This window comes from Trachypithecus francoisi, unplaced genomic scaffold, assembly GCF_009764315.1.
Source record: "Trachypithecus francoisi isolate TF-2019V2 unplaced genomic scaffold, Tfra_2.0 Lachesis_group0, whole genome shotgun sequence".
Classification (NCBI taxonomy): domain Eukaryota; kingdom Metazoa; phylum Chordata; class Mammalia; order Primates; family Cercopithecidae; genus Trachypithecus; species Trachypithecus francoisi.
This window is the reverse complement of record NW_022681453.1, coordinates 83,661,393-83,684,205: the sequence shown is the minus strand read 5'-3', so window position 1 is coordinate 83,684,205 and position 22,813 is coordinate 83,661,393. Positions and strand designations below refer to the sequence as shown.

The window sequence follows — 22,813 nt, the reverse complement described above, 5'->3', positions numbered from 1 at the left end:
ATAGATTTTCGCCAAGCCAAAGGTAGAAAGGGCTTTCCAACAATATGAAATAATAGGATGTGAAAGAGAACGGTGTGTTTGGGAAACAGCAAGTTTTGGCATTGATGAAACTGGGTGCCAAGACAGAAAGCAAGAAAGGATTGAAAGAGATCAATCTGGAGAGGCAAAGGAAAGCTGGATCGTGACAAATCTTACATACTAAATAGGGAGTTTGGACTTTATTCTGTTGGCAAATTAAACTATTGAAAGATTGAAGTAAAGAGGTGAGATCAGATTTGAACAATGCATTAGCAGATGTGTGAAGGGAAGCAGTGTTAAAGTGGGGGACAAATTTGGAGTTCCATATTGAATAATAATCTAACAAAAATACCAAAGTTTTCCTTTGCTGGGAGGTGGAAACCCAAGTCCTACATTCTTTGCATCAGATTAAATTTTACTGCATAAAATTATTTGATGAATACCAAATATTAAAGTTAAAATACATTTAAAGAAAGTGAGGGGAATTATAGAGCATGATAATATATATCATCTTGAAATATATGTAGTATGAAACTGGAGAGGCAGCCCCATTTTAACACCAAATTATTCTTCCATATGAAGATGTATGATTCATGGTAATAGTCAATGTTAATAGAGTAATGTTATTTGGTTAATGTTAAAAATGAATAGTGTCAAAATGAATTTGGCAATGCTTTAAAATGAATGTGATTTTATAATAGTGACACCATCTACTGCACATTTAAAAATGGTCAAAACTATATTTTCAAATACAACTGTTCAAAATGTCTTAAAAAGACATTGTTTTTATACCAGAGAGCATATATTCAGTCTTTTGTCAGTATTGGAAAATAAACGGGTCAAGAAACCTTTGGAATAACTCTGCATTGCCTGAGTTTCTGGAGTTTCCAAATTGACAGCCCTTGATTGAACTGAGGTTATTGCCTTTTTATTTTGCAGTTGGGTGACTGTATTTCAGAAGACAGTTATCCAGATGGCAACATCACATGGTACAGAAACGGAAAAGTGCTACATCCCCTTGAAGGAGGTGGGTATGAGGGCAGGGGGACAGGGAGCACATTCAGAGGACCTGTTCTGACTTTCTTTTATCTAGGTATTCTTTAAGCCAGTGGTCTCCAACCCTTTTGGCACCAGGAACTGGTTTCATGGAAGACAATTTTTCTTTGAATCGGGGTGGGGGGATGGTTTCAGGATGATTTACAGGCATTACATTTATTGTGTACTTTATTTCTATTATTATTACATTGTGATATAAAATGATATAATTATACAACTCGCCATGATGTAGAATCAGTGAGAGCCCTCAGCTTGTTTTTCTGGAACCAGACAGTCCCATCTAGGGGTGATGGGAGACAATGACAGATCATCAGGTGTCAGATTCTCATAACAAGTATGCATCCTAGATCCCTCATATGCGCAGTTCACAACAGGATTTGCATTCCTGTAAGAACCTAATTCCACAGCTGATCTGACAGGAGGAGCTCAGGCAGTAATGTGAGCCATGGGGAGTGGCTCTAAACACAAAAGAAGCTTCTTGTGGTTGCCCACCGCTCACCTCCTGCTGTGTGGACCAGTACCAGTCCTGGGGGCTGGAGACCCCCACTTTAAACTATTCAGGATCTAAATATGTTGCCCTCTTTTGAGCTGTGACTCTTATGCTCTGTTACTTTAAGTATGTACTAAATTAATACGTGATTTTTTAAACACCATTTTCAGCCCTTGTACAGAAGAATCAAGAGCAGAGAAAATAATTTCTGTATATGGCATGACTAGAAGTTAATTAAAGTGAGTGGGAAATAGGATTCCAGGATTCTATTTCTGTGTCTCTGATTCACAGTTTTGAAACGACATCTAACCTCACTACATGTCAATTTTCTCTCCTGCTAAATAGAGTTAGAAGGAAAAAAAACACTTTTCAAAGGTGTGGTGCTGTTTCGTTTAGGATTGTGATTGTCAGATGAAAGACTCTATCATCAGTGTTCTTTATTTTCTCCAGCGGTGGTCATAATTTTTAAAAAGGAAGTGGACCCAGTGACTCAGCTCTATACCATGACTTCCACCCTGGAGTACAAGACAACCAAGGCTGACATACAAATGCCATTCACCTGCTCTGTGACATATTATGGACCATCTGGCCAGAAAACAGTTCATTCTGAACGGGCAGTATTTGATATTTACTGTAAGTAATTCAATATATAATTATGTTATTTAATGTATTAGAAATAATATTCAAATGCTATTAATCTTTGAGGTCCCAATCCAATTACTCTTTGAATTCTGCTTCCAATCCACACCCCAAATTGATGGCACCCAAATAATCTCTTCCTCTTTAGGAGATCATAGCATGAATAAACATTTATCCATCCTATAATTCTTTCACTCTCTACTTTTTATCTATAAGTGTCTCTTCTGAATTCCACTACACACTAAATTCCTTGAAGATAAGATTTCTAACTGATCATTTTCTGGATGAATGACAGACAAATACAGACTTATGACTGACTGGCTTTCTAAATAAGAGATTACCATTTTAATGAAGAAATTTATTTTAATAATGAGATCAATTGCATAAGTTTGATAGGATGTTGTATTACAAGACATTTTACTTAACCAAGTCATGTATTTGAAACAGAGTATTTGTCTACAAAGGAATCTTTATGGTCATCTGTTTTAACTTCATTATTTTAGTTAGTAAAGTGAGACACAGAGTCTTGCCCTAAATTAGCTGTAGATATTAGAATAGAATCTTTTTCTCTATTGCTGTGCTTTCCTTGTAAGACAGGTGCCAAGATAATCTAATGATTGGGAGCAAAAATGCTGGCAATCTAGTCCCAGCATTATCAATTACCATTTCTTGAAAAGCAGCTTAACTACTCTACATCTCAGTTTTCTTATTTTGAAATGGGAAAAATATAATACCTAACTGATAGAGTTGTTATAGAGAGTAAGTGAAATCACAAATCAAAAATAACATACTACATCACACATTAAATTGTCATTATTAAGTACTTCATTATTATTACTATATGGTCATTATCAGAATATAAACATAGAGCTGAAGATATTTGGGGGAAAGGCCAGGCACCGTGGCTTACGCCTATAATCCCAGCACTTTGGGAGGCCAAGGTGGGCGGATCACTAGGTCAGGAGATCAAGACCATCCTGGCTAACATGGTGAAACCCCGTCTCTACTAAAAATACAAAAAATTAGCCAGGCGAGGTGGCAGGTGCCTGTAGTCCCAGCTACTTGGGAGGCTGAGGCAGGAGAATGGCGTGAACCCAGGAGGCAGAGCTTGCAGTGAGCCGAGATCGCACCACTGCACTCCAACCTGGGCGACAGGGCGAGACTCTGTCTAAAAAAAAAAAAAAAAAAAAAAAAAAATTTGGGGGGAAGATGCAATAAAGGATTTTCTCTTATTATTATTAATTTATCTAAAATTTTTGTGGTACTGGCATGTGTTCTAGAGTAACCTAGTTCTTCTACATCTATTTTAGAGAAAAGCCAGGAATGCCTGCTGAGCCTTTCGAGAGTATCACCTCACCTACATTTCTTTTTTGGGCTCCCTAGGGCACAATATCTTACACGGGAACAAAGGTGAAATTCTTCCAAAGTTGCCCTAATATTAAAAGGTAGTTTTGCCTTAAACTTGGGAAATAAGTTTCAACTTGATTTAAATCCAAGAAATTAGTATATCATTATGTATAGCTTATCTAAAATCAAACCTTTTTTTTTTTTAGGTGAAGGCAGAATTCTTTCTTTCTTTTTTCCTTTTTTCTTTTTTTTTTTTTTTTGTGAGATGTAGTCTCACCCTGTCGCCCAGGCTGGAGTGCAGTGGCTCAGTCTTAGCTCACTCCAACCTCCACTTCTTGAGTTCAAGTGATTCTCCTGCCTCAGCCTCCCGAGTAACTGGGATTACAAGCGCGTGCCACCACACCCTGCTCATTTTTGTATTTTTAGTAGAGGTGGAGTTCCACCATCATGGCCAGGCTGGTCTTGAACTCCTGACCTGAGGTGATCTGCCCACCTCAGCCTTCCAAAGTACTGAGATTGCAGGTGTGAGCCACCATGCCCGGCCCAGAATTCTTTCTGTTAGAAATATCCAATTGGAAATGAACCATATTGGTGTAAGTGTAGGTGTACAAGACAGGAGAGAACATCAAGATAAGTAATAAGAATTGGGAAACTGGCTTCAGAAGGAACAGAAATATCTGTGAGTGTGAGGCATACAGAGTTGGGTAGACAGAGAAATCCTTGAATGGATGCGAACAAAATGATTTTATCATGCTGGCTGTGTAAGGTGCACTTGGCATGGCTTTTAAGAAGCCACAGTGTACGCAGTGCTGGGCTTCATGGTGAAAACGCGAAGCACGAAGAAGCACTTTAAGACAGTCCTCACCTTCAAGGAGTGTACTACTCCAATAGAGAAGCAAAACACCTACATCAGAAGGAAATTGCCAATGCAAGATTGTAAGGGTAAAAGCCTCAGGAACTCAGTATTAAGAGTCTTGAAGGCTCAGGTGCCCGAGGACAGTGGCTCTCAAACTGCAGTGTGCATCAGAAAAACATGAAGGACTTGTTAGAGCACAGATTACTGCACTCTGGCCTTGAGTTTCTGATTTAGTGCGTGTAGGAAAGTGCTTGACACTCTGCATTTGTAACAAATTCCCCGATGGTGCTAATGCTGCTGATCTGAGGACTACAAGTGGAGAACCACTGCTCTAAGAAAACTTCAGAGAACAGAAGGAGAGTGCTAAATGGAAAGGAGAGACGACTCCATTTCAAGAAAAAAAAATTGGCAAATTCATATTGAGAAGGCTTGAGAAAAATGTACCAGTCCACTCCTTTCTTACCCTATTCAATCAGTAATGAGGTTTTAGATAATCTAGCTCTTTAATCTTTGTTTTTATCTGATTTCTGCCTTCTGACACTGCTTACGTTTATACCACCATTCCTCATTGCCTGTATTTCTATAATGGATTTCAAAGTAGTATTTTTCCAATGAATTGCAAAATAGTATTTATCTTGTCTGCCCACCATTCTCTGTTCACCCCCAAATAAACTGCCCTCCAAACTGAAGCCAGAAATATTTTTCTAAAACACAAATGTGATAAAAACTTCTCAGTGACTCCCCAGAGCTCTCAGATTAATATCCTTCCCCCTCCCCGCACTGCAGTATGCCTTGAATTCATTTTAGCCATGGTCCCATGTAGTGCTCAGCCCTCATCACTGCCTGTATCCACTGTGGTCTGTTCTACTTTCCAGATTCCTTCTGTAGAGTAATACTTACATGGCCATGCATATGCTGTCATCTTCCCACCTTTATCATTTAGCAAACACCCATTTATGTGCCAAACCCCAGCTCCGGGGTCAGTTTCTCCAGAAAGCTTCCTAATCTCCTGTATTGATGGCTACCAGGATCCCTATGCTTGTGTCACATGCAGGTTTTATGTGGTCATACTCTTAATTATTAAGTTTGGTATACTTACAAATAGAGGAAACGTTCATTGAGGCAGTGTTTTAAACTTTATAATTCCAGCACTTAAGGCTTGCACAAAATAAATGCCAAACAAATGAATAAATGAAGGACTGTAGGATAAATAAATACATGAAAAGAAAATTTCAGTAGGCAGTGTTAGTTATTTTGTAGGGGTTTATGTAGCAGAGTAAGAGATAAGACTCTCACTTAAGCTGGGTTCAAGCGAAATTGTGGATACCAGGCTAAGGAATTTTTATTTTTAATCTTTATATATTGGGAATGTGTAACAGATTTTGAGTATCATTGTAATATTCAAAGCGCTACTTCAGAAAACTGATTCAGAGGAAATATATATGAAAGGATCAAAAGGAAGGAGACTCTAGGTGAGGAACCAAGTGAAATTTGATAGCATTGCTTCAGGTGTAGGTTAATTAGGACATGGACTAGGGAAGTGTAAATGAGAATAGAAAGGGAGAATCAGACCCAAAATATATTGTAAAGTATTAATCATCAAGACATGGTGACTGAATGGATAAGAGAGGGCAAAGGAGAAAGCCAGAGTAATGGGCAAAATGATGATTTACTAATGGGCAGAGTAAAATTCAAAGTTGAGGCAAAGGCAGAGCAAGGGATCATTAATTTTGAGGTAAGCCTGTTAGTGGACATGCAGAGAGTTACTGTCAAAATGCAAATGTGTCACATTAACCCTTTGATGAGTCTCTCGTGCAAAGCGGAGCCTGTTGAAAAGGGAACACAGAGAAGTGGAGTTTTAAAATAGAGAAAGAAGTCGGAGATGGCCATCCCTGGCTGTTCTGTTGTGTCAGCCTTGATCAGAGATGTGCCACAATGACATGCCACAGGCCAAACCTGAGCACTAGTCAGAGAAAGGCCAAGTAAGAAAGCAAGAGAGGCCCAGAAACAGAAGGTCAGCAGTGCACCAAAACCAAATTGTATTCACTTTTCAAGCTGACCGGGAACTGCTGGTTAGGAAACTACTTCAGGCAAATCCAGAAAAACAAATAAGAAGTATATTAAATCAATCACCATTTAACCTCAGAATACACTGGACAAATATTCAGAGATGCCCAAGCATAGGGAAAAGGCAAAGAAGCAGTCTGTAACAACCTTCTATAACAACCCTTTAAGTTTTTTATCTGCACTTTATTTATAGAAAGGTAAATAAATGACCGCAAGACATAGAACAAAGCCTCCAAAAGTATAAGTTACTCATTTCACTTGTTAGCTAATAAAAAAAAATAGGTTTTTATAGATAATTTTTAGTGTCACCAGTTTGGAAATATAGACACATGCCTCAATAATGATTAAATCTTGTGGAAAACATTCTCTAAAACATACCTTGGCATTATATGATTTCAAAATTTATTATTCACTGTATTATCCAGCAATATAACAAATGGATACGTTAGTGGATCATTTCTAACTGCCAGCACCACTTCATTTTATTTCCTGTTTGCTAGATATGGTTCACTGTATCCAGCATTCAATTTCATTAGCATTCTACTATTGAGCAGTAGCCTGTGCTGAAGCATACCCTTTAGCCCTATTTTCTCCATAAATATGACCAAAATGGAATGAAAGTTGCATCTTGGCTCCAATGAACAGGACAAAATTATAATACATTTACAGTCCTGTCAATTGTGTCAAAGGTCTCCCTCAGTTCGTAGGATTCATCTTTTTTTAAGCAGATCTTCTTTCCTGCATGCAGGAAATCCTTGTTGGTACTGTTTAACTCATGTCTCCTCTTTTTCTTTCATATGAAGTATTATTATGCAATATGAGTACAATGGTATCTAATAGCTTTAGCTGCTTGCTAGCTGAATTTTGTCCTTCCAAACTGTATGATTTGTATAATATATAATTAAATTTCCCTATAATAAAGCCATGCAGTTTGATTGTTCCTATGGTCTTTTATACATAAAATAATTACCACCATTCCTTCCTCAGTTAAAGACATTTTGCTAAGAAGAAATTGATTTTGATGTAACAGGATTTCTTTGTAGTTTGCCCTAACTAAGATTAGTACTTGTATAGCAAGTAGCTATTAGCTTCAATCCTTCTATAAAAAGGTATATTTAAGCAATTACTATTACTAGCTTCTTGAGAAAATTATGTATAATTTAGTCATTTACATTGTATGCACAGAGTAATGCGGTACTTGACAAAAATGGTTAACTTGTGTCTGTAACTCTTACAGATCCTACAGAGCAGGTGACAATACAAGTGCTGCCACCAAAAACTGCCATCAAAGAAGGGGATAACATCACTCTTAAATGCTTAGGAAATGGCAATCCTCCCCCAGAGGAGTTTTTGTTTTACTTACCAGTAAGTGCTTAAGTATTACTTGAGTTGAATGACTATCAATTTATCCTGTTGTTTGACTTCCGGCTGACATGAAGAATTGTTCTTACATGGATAGATGAAGTGAGAAAAAATGTTACTGCTGGGGACAAGAGACACCACCTATAAAATTTCATGTGGAAGCTTTTTCTGCACCTGCCAGTGTTCTTCCCTTTTTTCTCAATGCTGAGAGATTTCAGGAACAAAGAGAAAAAAAAAAAGTCAACCACAGGAAACCATAATTGCAAAAACTTAAAATTTAATTATCCAAATAAACTGTAGGAATCTGCTCTTCAGAAGCAGATAACTACCAAATGAAACTGAAGACAGTGAATGAACTGATGTGGATTCTAAATCTGCCCACAACATTGCCCTGAACACACCTCTAACCCTCTGAAGTAGGGATAGTTCTGTTGCACATTATATTTAGGATAATGCTGTGGCTCTTTTTTTTTTGTCATTATGTATAATCTTGAAATGCCATTTCCTCAACTTTTTTCCATATCATAGTTGAAGGAAATTATATGCATAGAGGATACTTTGGAAAATTCCTCTTGGATGTGCTCTGCATGTCATAAGGATCTGGAAACAGACAAGGAGAGAGCTCTGTCTGAGGATGCCTGTTTGCACTCCTGTAGCTTTGTGTTTGACATCACTTTCGCATTGAGGGAAGCCATATGCAACTCAATGTTGCATTTACTGCAGGGATGTGCTTACAAATTTCATCTACCACAGTACTCATTAGTACTTAAGAATTTCATTCACTACATTATTCAGAAGACTAGTATAAGTAATTTCTTTATGCTGACAGAAAACTTTGTTTCTCCTGATAAATTAATTGCTGTTTTTATTTCATTTGCGAAGGAAAATTTAAAACTAATTCGGTTTCCGCTTTGGCTATCAGGGATGACAGAGCCAAATTTGTGTCTCAGTTTTTGCAATAATATCTGCTGAATATCTTTCTTTGTTAACATATATTATTCCTACATCATCTATATTTTTCCTAGGCTTAATTTCTTAATTTCTTTTGTTTTTCTTTTGTCATTTTTTCCCTCTCTTCTCTCTCCTCCTTTCCCCTTTCTTTCTTATTCTTCTCATTTCGTCCTTTCTTCCTTTTTACTTTCCTTCCTTTCTTCTTTCTTTCCTTCCTTTTGTGTTTTTTCTTTTAATCTGGATATATGGCGTATTTCCTTTTAAGCTGCCTCAAATATTTTTGTCAAATTACATAAGGCATAAATATAAAAATAAAATATTGGACTTTTTAAAAATGCACTTGAAACTTGAGCAAAAGCCGTGCTGTCAATAAAATAAATGTCATCAATAGAAAATAAATCAGCTCTCAAATTCCTTAGATCCAAAATATCAATTATTTGCCCAGGAATCAGATGTTGGTAACACAAACTGTACTATTTTTGTGTGATCAATGAAACACATTCCCTTTTTTATCTTACCTGATAAAATGCTATCTTCATCAAGAAATACAACTGTTCTCATTGTAGCGATCAAGTATAATCATCTGACATTTTGCCTCTATCAAAAGGGACAGCCCGAAGGAATAAGAAGCTCAAATACTTACACACTGACAGATGTGAGGCGCAATGCAACAGGAGACTACAAGTGCTCCCTGATAGACAAAAAAAGCATGATTGCTTCAACAGCCATCACAGTTCACTGTAAGTCACTTACTTCTTCATTAGCAGCTTCACTTCAAAGGCTTCTAATAGCTTAATGTAGCTATCTTTTCAAATAAACTGCAGGTATATCTTTCTTAAATAACTTGGTTTCAATAGATGCAGTAGACAGAGCATCAGGATAAGCTCAACTTTGGTCCAGATTAGCACTGCAATATTGAAACCTTGCATGGCTCTGATAACCGCAACATTTGGCAGTGGTACATCTCCATCTTCTTTCTAAGTGTCTTCAATTTGTGATGTCAATAAATAATATTCATATGGACTTTAAAGAAACAACTCCGCATATTTTAAGAAAACATTTCCATGTTCTTGAAGTACACCAGCTTTGCAGTTGACCCAGCATTATCATTTGTGTTACAGAATAAATTTAACACCCAAGCTCAGTCAATACAAAGTTACTATAGACTCAGTTTTGGGAACAGGAAGTAGAGATCATTAGAAGTTATTTATTGGCTAAATGTACTCTATATAAAGGGACAGGAAATTTCTGGAAACAGAACTTCTTGAAAATCACTGTGGACATAACTTTTTAACTTTTAATTTGCTTTTGATCTCCAAATACTCCAAAAGTTATATTTGCCTCGGTGCAAAAGAAAAAGACATACATAAATACCAGACACTTAACTTGAGTTCTTTATGTTCTAATTCATGACAGTCCATATTATTGGTGTACCTGATGAATCATGGAAACAGTAAACTGATTCATACCACACCCTGGTAACACTAGAATTCAGAGTGCTTTGAGCAAATGTCAGTCTTCCTTGGAGGTATAGTACAAACTTCCTAATAAGTCCTTTGCACTCAACAGTACCATTAATAAGGTTTCCTCTAGACATTATCCACTACAATCCCAGTGAGTATAAAGACTTTAGAAATTGTCTTGAGTACATAGTCCTAACTCTTTCATTTGACTCATAATACTTTAAAAACACGTGGGATATGAGCTAAAATTTTGAGAGAGATACAGGGGGGTGCACTGGAGAATAAAGCAACCAGATGGTTGCTTCTGATTGTCTGATGTTGGGAGTGCTCCCTTGGGAGCCCTGTAAAAACAGTGGACTGTTATGCTCACAGCTGGGCCATTTCTCCATTTGCTCCTTGCTTATATTGCTTGGGTTTGAATGTGTCTACCACCAGGGGCTAGTTACAGAGAAAGCAGTAGCCTCCAGTATAACAATATTATCCAGTCCTGTTCCATAAAAATAAAATAAAATAATGAAGAGAGAGAATATAGCCAGCAGATAGAACCACATGTGGAATAGCTCTCTGTTGTCATTGTTCATGATGTCTTTGAGCCAATAATCAATAATCTAGTGCCTTAGAGATGGTATAATGTCCTTATTTTTAAGAGATGCAAGGTACACAGGTCTCTAAAAGAAGAGGGCTCTTGTTTGTTTACTTGTAGATGAGGCGGGGAAGGATAGATAGCAGACTGACAAAGCAAAAGACTTGGTTGCAGCCATATAGTGCCTACGTGTTTAGCTGTGATGGGGGAAAATTAAACAAAAGTGTGTAAAAGTTTAATTGGATTTTAGTGCATTTAATTAGATTTAAATGCATCTTGGTTTTGACAGGTAGACTCTAACATTGGATTTTAACTCTATTGCTGACTCTATTGCTCCTCAAAAGCTGAAAAAAAGTATTTCAAGTAAATCAACATCTGATTCTAAATTATATGGAAACATAAAAATCCTATTTTTACCCACTTATCTTTGATTGCTTGCTTATTTTCCAGAAACAAGATTTGTTTCCTTTTCAAACATGTCTAAAGGAAGTGTGGGTAGAGAAGCATCAACCCATTCTTGCACATGTTTGCAGAATAGACGGCTCATCAAGTCTCGCAGTCTACAAATTCCTAGTTGCTGATGAAAGTTACTATTTCCCTGCCAATATATGCACACATAGAGTCTTCATCAGAGCTTACAAAGTCCATCATTGTCCTGTAAAATTGTTTATCTCCTCTCTGGAAAATTAGCTATCCAGCTAACAAAAACTTCTAACTCATCCAGAATAAAATTTTTATCTAAATACAATTCACCCAAATATTCTGAGGAAACTCCACTTTTCTACATGATGGTACATGGTTTAATATTAATGAGAAACTGAGAAAGCATGCTGCTTCCCTTCATTCATTCAACAGTAGTGTTTGAGAGTCTACCATGTGTCAGGCACTGTGGCTATATCAGTGACAAACCAAGTCACAATCACTACCCTCATGGTGCTTTCAGTCTGATAGAGACGAACTTTAAAAATGATGTTGCAATCAACAAATTGCAATTATAACATGTAAAATCAAGGAGAAATGCAGAGTGTAATGGCAAGTCTTCATACTGTAGAACAAAGACACAACTCCCAATGTGGCAAGCATGGTCCTCTTCAGTCTAGTCTCAATGAACTATATGAGTTTAACTTCCATGAGTTGTCACCACTTATACCCAATTACTCACCATTACAAAATCTGCCAAGCTCTGTCATCTTTTTGCCTTTTCTTATGTGACCAAAGTTTTCCTTACATCTTCCCCTATCAAAGTCCTTCTCAACCATTTGAGGCCACGAACATATACTGTTCCCTTTACAAAGCCTTTATTACTGCTTTGAAACCCAGTTTGGCTCTGTTCTCTATACTTCCATTAAGTCTTCGTCTGTACCTCTGTTTCTAGCCTGCCTTTCATCTTTCAACAAATATTTCTTGAACTCCAAATCAGTGTCAGGTTTGCTACTAGGTGCTGATTTCATGGGCTGTGTGTTATAGTCAGCATAGTACCTCTACCTCATTGACTTGTAAGCTCATTATTTATCTCTGCATCTCTCATCAGTGCTTGGGACATAGTAGCTGTACAATAAATACTTGTTCAATTGAGTTGGAATTTTCTTATACAGATCAGACTATGACAGTAAATTTTTTTTTTATGTGATTTTTTAATTTTATTTTATTTTTTTTTATTTTTATTTTTTTATTATACTTTAAGTTCTAGGGTACATGTGCATGACGTTTATATCATGTATAACTCCCCAATGCAAACCCTCCCTCCTCCCCGCTCCCCATGATAGGCCCCAGTGTGTGATGTTCCCCTTCCCGAGTCCAAGTGATCTCATTGTTCAGTTCCCACCTATGAGTGAGAACATGCGGTGTTTGGTTTTCTGTTCTTGTGATAGTTTGCTAAGAATGATGGTTCCAGCTGCATCCATGTCCCTACAAAGGACGCAAACTCATCCTTTTTATGGCTGCATAGTATTCCATGGTGTATATGTGCCACATTTTCTTAATCCAGTCTGTCACAGATGGACATTTGGGTTGATTCCAAGTCTTTGCTATTGTGAATAGTGCCGCAATAAACATACGTGTGCATGTGTCTTTGTAGTAGAGTAATTTATAATCCTTTGGGTATATACCCAGTAGTGGGATGGCTGGGTCATATGGTACATCTAGTTCTAGATCCTTGAGGAATCGCCATACTGTTTTCCATAATGGTTGAACTAGTTTACAATCCCACCAACAGTGTAAAAGTGTTCCTATTTCTCCACATCCTCTCCAACACCTGTTGTTTCCTGACTTCTTAATGATTGCCATTCTAACTGGTGTGAGATGGTATCTCATTGTGGTTTTGATTTGCATTTCTCTGATGGCGAGTGATGATGAGCATTTTTTCATGTGTCTGTGGCTGTATGGATGTCTTCTTTTGAGAAATGTCTGTTCATATCCTTTGCCCACTTTTTGATGGGGTTGTTTGTTTTTTTCTTGTATATTTGTTTGAGTTCTTTGTAGATTCTGGATATTAGCCCTTTGTCAGATGAGTAGGTTGCAAAAATTTTTTCCCATTCTGTAGGTTGCCTGTTCACTCTGATGGTAGTTTCTTTAGCTGTGCAAAAGCTCTTTAGTTTAATTAGATCCCATGTGTCAATTTTTGCTTTTGCTGCCATTGCTTTTGGTGTTTTAGACATGAAGTCCTTGCCCATGCCTATGTCCTGAATGGTACTACCTAGATTTTCTTCTAGGGTTTTTATGGTATTAGGTCTAACATTTAAGTCTCTAATCCATCTTGAATTAATTTTCGTATAAGAGGTAAGGAAAGGATCCAGTTTCAGCTTTCTACCTATGGCCAGCCAATTTTCCCAGCACCATTTATTAAATAGGGAATCCTTTCCCCATTTCTTGTTTCTCTCAGGTTTGTCAAAGATCAGATGGCTGTAGATGTGTGGTATTATTTCTGAGGACTCTGTTCTGTTCCATTGGTCTGTATCTCTGTTGTGGTACCAGTACCATGCTGTTTTGGTTACTGTAGCCTTGTAGTATAGTTTGAAGTCAGGTAGCGTGACGCCTCCAGCTTTGTCCTTTTGACTTAGGATTGTCTTGGCAATGCGGGCTCTTTTTTGGTTCCATATGAACTTTAAAGCCGTTTTTTCCAATTCTGTGAAGAAAGTCATTGGTAGCTTGATGGGGATGGCATTGAATCTATAAATCACCTTGGGCAGTATGGCCATTTTCACGATATTGATTCTTCCTATCCATGAGCATGGTATGTTCTTCCATTTGTTTGTGTCCTCTTTGATTTCACTGAGCAGTGGTTTGTAGTTCTCCTTGAAGAGGTCCTTTACATCCCTTGTAAGCTGGATTCCTAGGTATTTTATTCTCTTTGAAGCAATTGTGAATGGAAGTTCATTCCTGATTTGGCTCTCTGCTTGTCTGTTACTGGTGTATAAGAATGCTTGGGATTTTTGCACATTAATTTTGTATCCTGAGACTTTGCTGAAGTTGCTTATCAGCTTAAGGAGATTTTGGGCTGAGACAATGGGGTTTTCTAAATATACAATCATGTCATCTGCAAACAGGGACAATTTGACTTCTTCTTTTCCTAACTGGATACCCTTGATTTCTTTCTCTTGCCTGATTGCCCTAGCCAGAACTTCCAACACTATGTTGAATAGGAGTGGTGAGAGAGGGCATCCCTGTCTTGTGCCAGTTTTCAAAGGGAATTTTTCCAGTTTTTGCCCATTCAGTATGATATTAGCTGTGGGTTTGTCATAAATAGCTCTTATTATTTTGAGGTACGTTCCATCAATACCAAATTTATTGAGCGTTTTTAGCATAAAGGGCTGTTGAATTTTGTCAAAAGCCTTTTCTGCATCTATTGAGATAATCATGTGGTTCTTGTCTTTGGTTCTGTTTATATGCTGGATTACGTTTATTGATTTGCGAATGTTGAACCAGCCTTGCATCCCAGGGATGAAGCCCACTTGATCATGGTGGATAAGCTTTTTGATGTGCTGCTGAATCCGGTTTGCCAGTATTTTATTGAGGATTTTTGCATCGATGTTCATCAGGGATATTGGTCTAAAATTCTCTTTTTTTGTTGTGTCTCTGCCAGGCTTTGGTATCAGGATGATGTTGGCCTCATAAAAAGAGTTAGGGAGGATTCCCTCTTTTTCTATTGATTGAATAGTTTCAGAAGGAATGGTACCAGCTCCTCCTTGTACCTCTGGTAGAATTCAGCTGTGAATCCATCTGGTCCTGGACTTTTTTTGGTGGGTAGGCTATTAATTGTTGCCTCAATTTCAGAGCCTGCTATTGGTCTATTCAGGGATTCAACTTCTTCCTGGTTTAGTCTTGGGAGAGTGTAAGTGTCCAGGAAATTATCCATTTCTTCTAGATTTTCTAGTTGATTTGCATAGAGGCATTTATAGTATTCTCTGATGGTTGTTTGTATTTCTGTGGGGTCGGTGGTGATATCCCCTTTATCATTTTTTATTGCGTCTATTTGATTCCTCTCTCTTTTCTTCTTTATTAGTCTAGCTAGCGGTCTGTCAATTTTGTTGATCTTTTCAAAAAACCAACTCCTGGATTCATTGATTTTTTGGAGGGTTTTTTGTGTCTCTATCTCCTTCAGTTCTGCTCTGATCTTAGTTATTTCTTGCCTTCTGCTAGCTTTTGAATGTGTTTGCTCTTGCCTCTCTAGTTCTTTTAATTGTGATGTTAGAGTGTCAATTTTAGATCTCTCCTGCTTTCTCTTGTGGGCATTTAGTGCTATAAATTTCCCTCTACACACTGCTTTAAATGTGTCCCAGAGATTCTGGTATGTTGTATCTTTGTTCTCATTGGTTTCAAAGAACATCTTTATTTCTGCTTTCATTTCGTTATGTACCCAGTAGTCATTCAGGAGCAGGTTGTTCAGTTTCCATGTAGTTGAGCGGTTTGGATTGAGTTTCTTAGTCCTGAGTTCTAGTTTGATTGCACTGTGGTCTGAGAGACAGTTTGTTATAATTTCTGTTCTTGTACATTTGCTGAGGAGTGCTTTACTTCCAATTATGTGGTCAATTTTGGAATAAGTGCGATGTGGTGCTGAGAAGAATGTATATTCTGTTGATTTGGGGTGGAGAGTTCTATAGATGTCTATTAGGTCCGCTTGGTGCAGAGATGAGTTCAATTCCTGGATATCCTTGTTAACTTTCTGTCTCGTTGATCTGTCTAATGTTGACAGTGGAGTGTTGAAGTCTCCCATTATTATTGTATGGGAGTCTAAGTCTCTTTGTAGGTCTCTAAGGACTTGCTTTATGAATCTGGGTGCTCCTGTATTGGGTGCATATATATTTAGGAGAGTTAGCTCTTCCTGTTGAATTGATCCCTTTACCATTATGTAATGGCCTTCTTTGTCTCTTTTGATCTTTGATGGTTTAAAGTCTGTTTTATCAGAGACTAGGATTGCAACCCCTGCTTTTTTTTGTTCTCCATTTGCTTGGTAGATCTTCCTCCATCCCTTTATTTTGAGCCTATGTATGTCTCTGCATGTGAGATGGGTCTCCTGAATACAGCAGACTGATGGGTCTTGACTCTTGATCCAGTTTGCCAGTCTGTGTCTTTTAATTGGAGCATTTAGTCCATTGACATTTAAGGTTAATATTGTTATGTGTGAACTTGATCCTGTCATTATGATATTAACTGGTTATTTTGCTCGTTAGTTGATGCAGTTTCTTCCTAGCCTCGATGGTCTTTACATTTTGGCATGTTTTTGCAATGGCTGGTACCGGTTGTTCCTTTCCATGTTTAGGGCTTCCTTCAGGGTCTCTTGTAAGGCAGGCCTGGTGGTGACAAAATCTCTAAGCATTTGCTTATCTGTAAAGGATTTTATTTCTCCTTCACTGATGAAGCTTAGTTTGGCTGGATATGAAATTCTGGTTGAAAATTCTTTTCTTTAAGAACGTTGAATATTGGCCCCCACTCTCTTCTGGCTTGTAGAGTTTCTGCCGAGAGGTCTGCTGTTATTCTGATGGGCTTCCCTTTGTGGGTAACCCGACCTTTCTCTCTGGCTGCCCTTAAGATTTTTTCCTTCATTTCAACTTTGGTGAATCTGGCAATTATGTGTCTTGGAGTTGCTCTTCTGGAGGAGTATCTTTGTGGCGTTCTCTGTATTTCCTGAATTTGAATGTTGGCCTGCCCTACTAGGTTGGGGAAGTTCTCCTGGATGATATCCTGAAGAGTGTTTTCCAACTTGGTTCCATTTTCCCCCTCACTTTCAGGCACCCCAATCAGACGTAGATTTGGTCTTTTTACATAATCCCATACTTCTTGCAGGCTTTGTTCATTTCTTTTTCTTCTTTTTTCTTTTGGTTTCTCTTCTCGCTTCATTTCATTCATTTGATCCTCAATCGCTGATACTCTTTCTTCCAGTTGATCGAGTCGGTTACTGAAGCTTGTGCATTTGTCACGTATTTCTCGTGTCATGGTTTTCATCTCTGTCATTTCGTTTATGATCTTCTCTGCATTAATTAGTCTAGCTGTCAATTCTTCCACTTTTTTTTCAAGATTTTTAGTTTCTTTGCGCTGGGTACGTAATTCCTCCTTTAGCTCTGAGAGGTTTGATGGACTGAAGCCTTCTTCTCTCATCTCGTCAAAGTCATTCTCTGACCAGCTTTGATCCGTTGCTGGCGATGGGCTGCGCTCCTTTGCAGGGGGAGATGCGCTCTTATTTTTTGAATTTCCAGCTTTTCTGCCCTGCTTCTTCCCCATCTTTGTGGTTTTATCTGTCTCTGGACTTTGATGATGGTGACGTACTGATGGGGTTTTGGTATAGGTGTCCTTCCTGTTTGATAGTTTTCTGTCTGACAGTCAGAAGGACTGTCTGTTGGTCTGTTGGAGATTGCTTGAGGTCCACTCCAGACCCTGTTTGCCTGGGTATCACCAGCAGAGGTTGCCGAAGATAGAATATTGCTGAACAGCGAGTGTACCTGTCTGATTCTTCTTTGGAAGTTTCCTCTCAGGGGTGACGCCACCCTGTGAGGTGTGGGGTGTCAGACTGCCCCTAGTGGGGGATGTCTCCCAGCTAGGCTACTCAGGGGTCAGGGACCCACCTGAGCAGGCAGTCTGTCCGTTCTCAGATCTCAACCTCCGCGTTAGGAGATCCACGGCTCTCCCCAAAGCTGTCAGACAGAGTCGTTCGCGTCTGCACCGCCCCCGCTCTTTCCCCTAATGGACTGCAGCTGTGCGCTGTCCGCAGAGGTAGAGTCTACAGAGACAGGCAGGCTTCCTTGAGCTGCTGTGAGCTCCACCCAGTTCGAGCTTCCCAGCGGCTTTGTTTACCTACTTAAGCCTCAGCAATGGCGGGCGCCCCTCCCCCAGCCTCGCTGCTGCCTTGCGGATAGATCGCCGCAGACGCTGTGTTAGCAGTGAGGGAGGCTCCGTGGGCGTGGGACCCTCCCGGCCAGGTGTGGGATATATTCTCCTGGTGTGCCTGTTTCCTTAAAGCGCAGTATTGGGGTGGGAGTTACCCGATTTTCCAGGTGTTGTGTGTCTCAGTTCCCCTGGCTAGGAAAAGGGATTCCTTCCCCCTTGCGCTTCCAGGTGAGGCGATGCCTCGCCCTGCTTCAGCTCACGCTGGTCAGGCTGCAGCAGCTGACCAGCACCGATTGTCCGGCACTCCCTAGAGAGATGACCCCAGTACCTCAGTTGAAAATGCAGAAATCACCGGTCTTCTGTGTCGCTCGCGCTGGGAGTTGGAGACTGGAGCTGTTCCTATTCGGCCATCTTGCTCCGCCTCGTGACAGTAAAATTTGTATAAAAATTGTTTTCCATCAACTGGATGAGAAATGGAATCGCATTTTTTAAAAATATCTGCTGCTATAGTCATTTCTCTCTAAAGAAACACAACTACTATCTCATGGTTTTTCGATTTATCACCTGCTGTCTAAAGATGCTTGATTTTCCAACATTTATGCCTTACCATCTCTTTATGTAATATTTACCTAGTCATCATCTTTCTTTATTTTCTTCCAGAAGAGACTTAATTTTGTTTTCTTCAGGTGATAGACCCAAGGGGAATATTTATGTCCCCTCAAAATATCAATCATGTTAACTGTAAATAAATGGATAATCAATTAGATTGACCATTCTCTTGTCTAAACTAGTCTCAAAGCTGGCTTGAAAAACTAGTCTAATCATGCTATAGTCCAGTTATTTCAGTCCTATAAATCAGTTCTGAATGTTCAAGTGCAGTTTGAAGAAATGTATTTTCTTTCATCTTTTCCTCTCCAAAATATTTTGACTATTTTACATTTCAGAGTTAGCATTTTGAACAGATTTTCTGCTTCACAGATTTGGATTTGTCCTTAAACCCAAGTGGAGAAGTGACCAGACAGATTGGTGATGCCCTACCCGTGTCATGCACAATATCCGCTAGCAGGAATGCAACTGTGGTATGGATGAAAGTAAGTAATATTTTTGGTACTACCCTGCTGTTTGGATTGATTTATTTTTAGGTTTCTTATGCACTTTATATTGTATTCAAGTAGATACATTCATGGATGTGTTTATATACCAGCTCGCTCTCTCTCTGTGTGTTTCTGATAAGATAAATAAAATAACAGTAAAATTTTAGAGGTGCTCATCAACAGGGTAACATCCATAATTGGTGTTCTGAAACTTAGTTTGGGGTGTTATGTCAATTATGTGTATATACTAATTATACACACACCACACACATGTGTGCACATACAAACATAGTTATATACCACAGGGCTTAACAATTTACAGTGTGTTTTTGCCCACATTATCCTTATGTGATATTTACAACAATCCTGTGAAATACAAGGATTATTATTTTCCCACATTATTCATATAAAGAAATTGAAGGAAAAGAAATCAGAAAGCTCATAACTGACAGAGACTCAAGGCCAGGCCTTACTGAGTATAAATACTATGCTTTGATAAGACACCTTTTTTGTCTCTCTGCTGCTGAGACCATTCTTAAGTTTCTGAAAACAGATTCCACTGGATCAAGAACTCCTAGAAAGGAATCCCTTTTATCCCTGAGCTATAGTAGAATACCTAGAACATACTAGGAGTTAATTCAGTATTTCCTGAACAAGTGCTTATACTCCTGTAATTGCCTGAAATGTAGGCCATTGGCTATCTTTTTAGAATAAGGAAGTGTGACTGATAATTGGAGATCTGAGACAAGGTTATCACCAAAAGAAAAGGTTGTGTGTGATCCTTCCACTTAAACCCTTGGCTAGTATATCCAAACTCCCAGTGCATTTGTTCAGAGCATGACATGTGACAAGAACTCTTAACCCACGATGGGTTCAGAAAACACACATACCATTTGAAATAGGAGTTGACAAGAATTACCTTTATAAGAAACTGTGGAGAAATATTTTTTCTAGAGTTTCTTTTTAATGGAAATATATTAATGAAATTATTTTGTATTGCTTTACTGCCTGCCTTTTGATCCCTTTTAGCACTCAATCCTCTGTTACTTGTTGTGTTACTCTGTGAGCTCAGTTTCTTATTTTACTCTCTTTCAGCCACAGCCTCATCACAACTTGTTCACTAAAATAAAGTGCCACTTCCTATGCTGCAATCTAGCATGATATGTATACAGTAATCAGTGATTACAAGGCTAGACAAGTTCTAGGCAACTAGACCAATTCATAATCATTTGAACACTCATTGCGTATTTTACTGTAGGACTAGAGAAACTAAGTTTACTGTGGCTTACACTGTTTTTACATCAACTGCAATCACTGTTATGAATTAACTGTCATGAACAGCTCATGTATTCAAAATAGTGATGATCAGTATTCCCTGATTATTGGTTAGTTAATGGGGAGAGGGAAAAAATATCCTAATGGACAAAGACCACATAATCTTAGGATCGTGCCTTTAGGAGCATTTCAATTCCTGACATAATGGGATTATTTTCTGTATATCAGGCAATTTTTTTAAATTAAATGTTACATTTACTTTGTTCATAGAAATTGGAATAAAAGCACTGTGGAGGGCATCACATGGTGAGCGGGCAAGAGCATGCCAGCTCAGATCTCTATTCCTCTTCTAATAAAGCCACCAGTCTTATCATAAGGGCCCCACTATGATAATCTTATCTAATCATAATTACCTTTTGATGGCCCCCACCTCCAAACATTATCAACATGTGATTTTGGTGGATTCAGTTTTCCACACGAAATTTGGGAAACACATTCAAACCGTAATACTCTATAATAGGTCCCCTGTGTTGATAACTGTATCAACAGTTTATGTGTTTGATAAGTGTATGAAATGACTTTCTTGCATGTATGCTCATCATTGATTAGGTACCGCAAGTCTCCATGTCCGTCAATCCTGTATCACCTACACGTACTATAAGGAGTAGGTACTATAAACTGAAAACTCCCCTTAATGTGAGCACAATATATTATTTGTATAATTAAGTCCTCAAAACAATTCAATTATGGTATATTATTACCCCACTTCACAAACAATGAAAACTGATTCTTAAACGTTTATGAACGCTTTCCAAATTATAAATTCAGTAAATGAAAGAGCCTGAAATAAAAATCTGGCATTTCTGACTCTAAAACTACAAAAGGAAAAGGAAATCTATTTTGAAAGCATCTGAAGTTAAGAAAAAGAAGTTTGCATTTTTATTATTCCCAGAAGAATCGTTTTAGGCTTAATTATTATCTAATAAATACAGTGAGAGTTTTAATTCTGCCACATGAGGTAATTTACTTTTTATTTAATCAGGATAACATCAGGCTTCGATCTAGCCCATCATTTTCTAGTCTTCATTATCAGGATGCTGGAAACTATGTCTGCGAAACTGCTCTGCAGGAGGTTGAAGGACTAAAGAAAAGAGAGTCATTGACTCTCATTGTAGAAGGTAATAAAATACTTGGGCACTAACTCAAAGTATTCTTTGAGAATTTTATACCTGGTTTCTTTTATGATCTCAGTTCAACATCTTACTTTAATTGTAATGATATTTTAGGCAAACCTCAAATAAAAATGACAAAGAAAACTGATCCCAGTGGACTATCTAAAACAATAATCTGCCATGTGGAAGGTTTTCCAAAGCCAGCCATTCAATGGACAATCACTGGCAGTGGAAGCGTCATAAACCAAGCAAGTATTTGTCTTCTTGTTGTATGCTGCACTTTGTCCAATGTTTTTTTTTTTTTTTCTTCACGAATCTACGCTGTAGGTTGGTTTGTTATCACATAAAATTTGCAGTGTATAGGTTGGTTTGTTACCACATAAAATTTGCAGTTCATTCTCAGAGGAAGCTTTTGCTAACTTCTTAATTTTCCCAAAGGAAGAACATGGCTCAAAGAGAAATTTTATCCCAGGGCCATGGAGAAGGGAAGAACCATTGTGTCATGGTCAGTATCTGTTTTTAAAAGAATATAAATTGGATATTACTTCATGATCATTCATTCCTGAAATTTGAGTGATTAAAACATTAAGATATACACTTTTCTGCAAAATAAGCTCATGCATCTCAGTATAACTGGGCTCCAATACTGTGCTCAATTTATGCATGTTAAGGGGTATTTCTTTTTAAAACGATGTCCTCGTGTAGGGATGGTGGAGAAGAACAGTTACTGCTTCTGAATGTGTGGTCTGACATGCCTAGGTAGTGCTAAGGCCAGAATAAGGCAAGCTACATACATAGTGTCTAGGATGTACCCTTCTGAACAAAAGGGTCATAAACCAGACCTTATTACTTATACCTTTTTATTTTAGTAATAGTAAAGGGTTAAGGATTTATTAATACTACCTGTTATTTTCTTTTACTATTAAGTCTTTGAGCCTCCCCCTAAAAGAAAGATGAGAATCTGGCCTATACTGGAGGGATTCAGAACTGTAATCCCAGTAAATTGCCAATCTGCTTGGGTTGCTGACATACTTGTTAATTCCAGTGTTCTCTACAACAGTCTTCATGTCTCCCTCTTCTCAGTATAATCAGTAAAGGCTTCTCAGGAGAACCCAGAGGT

At 38.2% G+C, this 22,813-nt stretch overlaps 1 protein-coding gene across 2 annotated transcripts in view; it reads left to right on the top strand.

Moving 5' to 3' along the window:
- The window catches only part of ALCAM (activated leukocyte cell adhesion molecule), a 217,162-nt gene that overhangs the window by 164,396 nt on the left and 29,953 nt on the right, over positions 1-22,813 (top strand). For both annotated transcript variants that reach the window (XM_033211402.1, XM_033211401.1), the window contains exons 5-11: positions 958-1,045; positions 2,015-2,197; positions 7,711-7,838; positions 9,394-9,526; positions 19,131-19,243; positions 21,564-21,699; positions 21,808-21,941. In XM_033211402.1, coding sequence (XP_033067293.1) covers positions 958-1,045; positions 2,015-2,197; positions 7,711-7,838; positions 9,394-9,526; positions 19,131-19,243; positions 21,564-21,699; positions 21,808-21,941 — 915 coding nt within the window. The remainder of the gene's footprint in view (positions 1-957; positions 1,046-2,014; positions 2,198-7,710; positions 7,839-9,393; positions 9,527-19,130; positions 19,244-21,563; positions 21,700-21,807; positions 21,942-22,813) is intronic.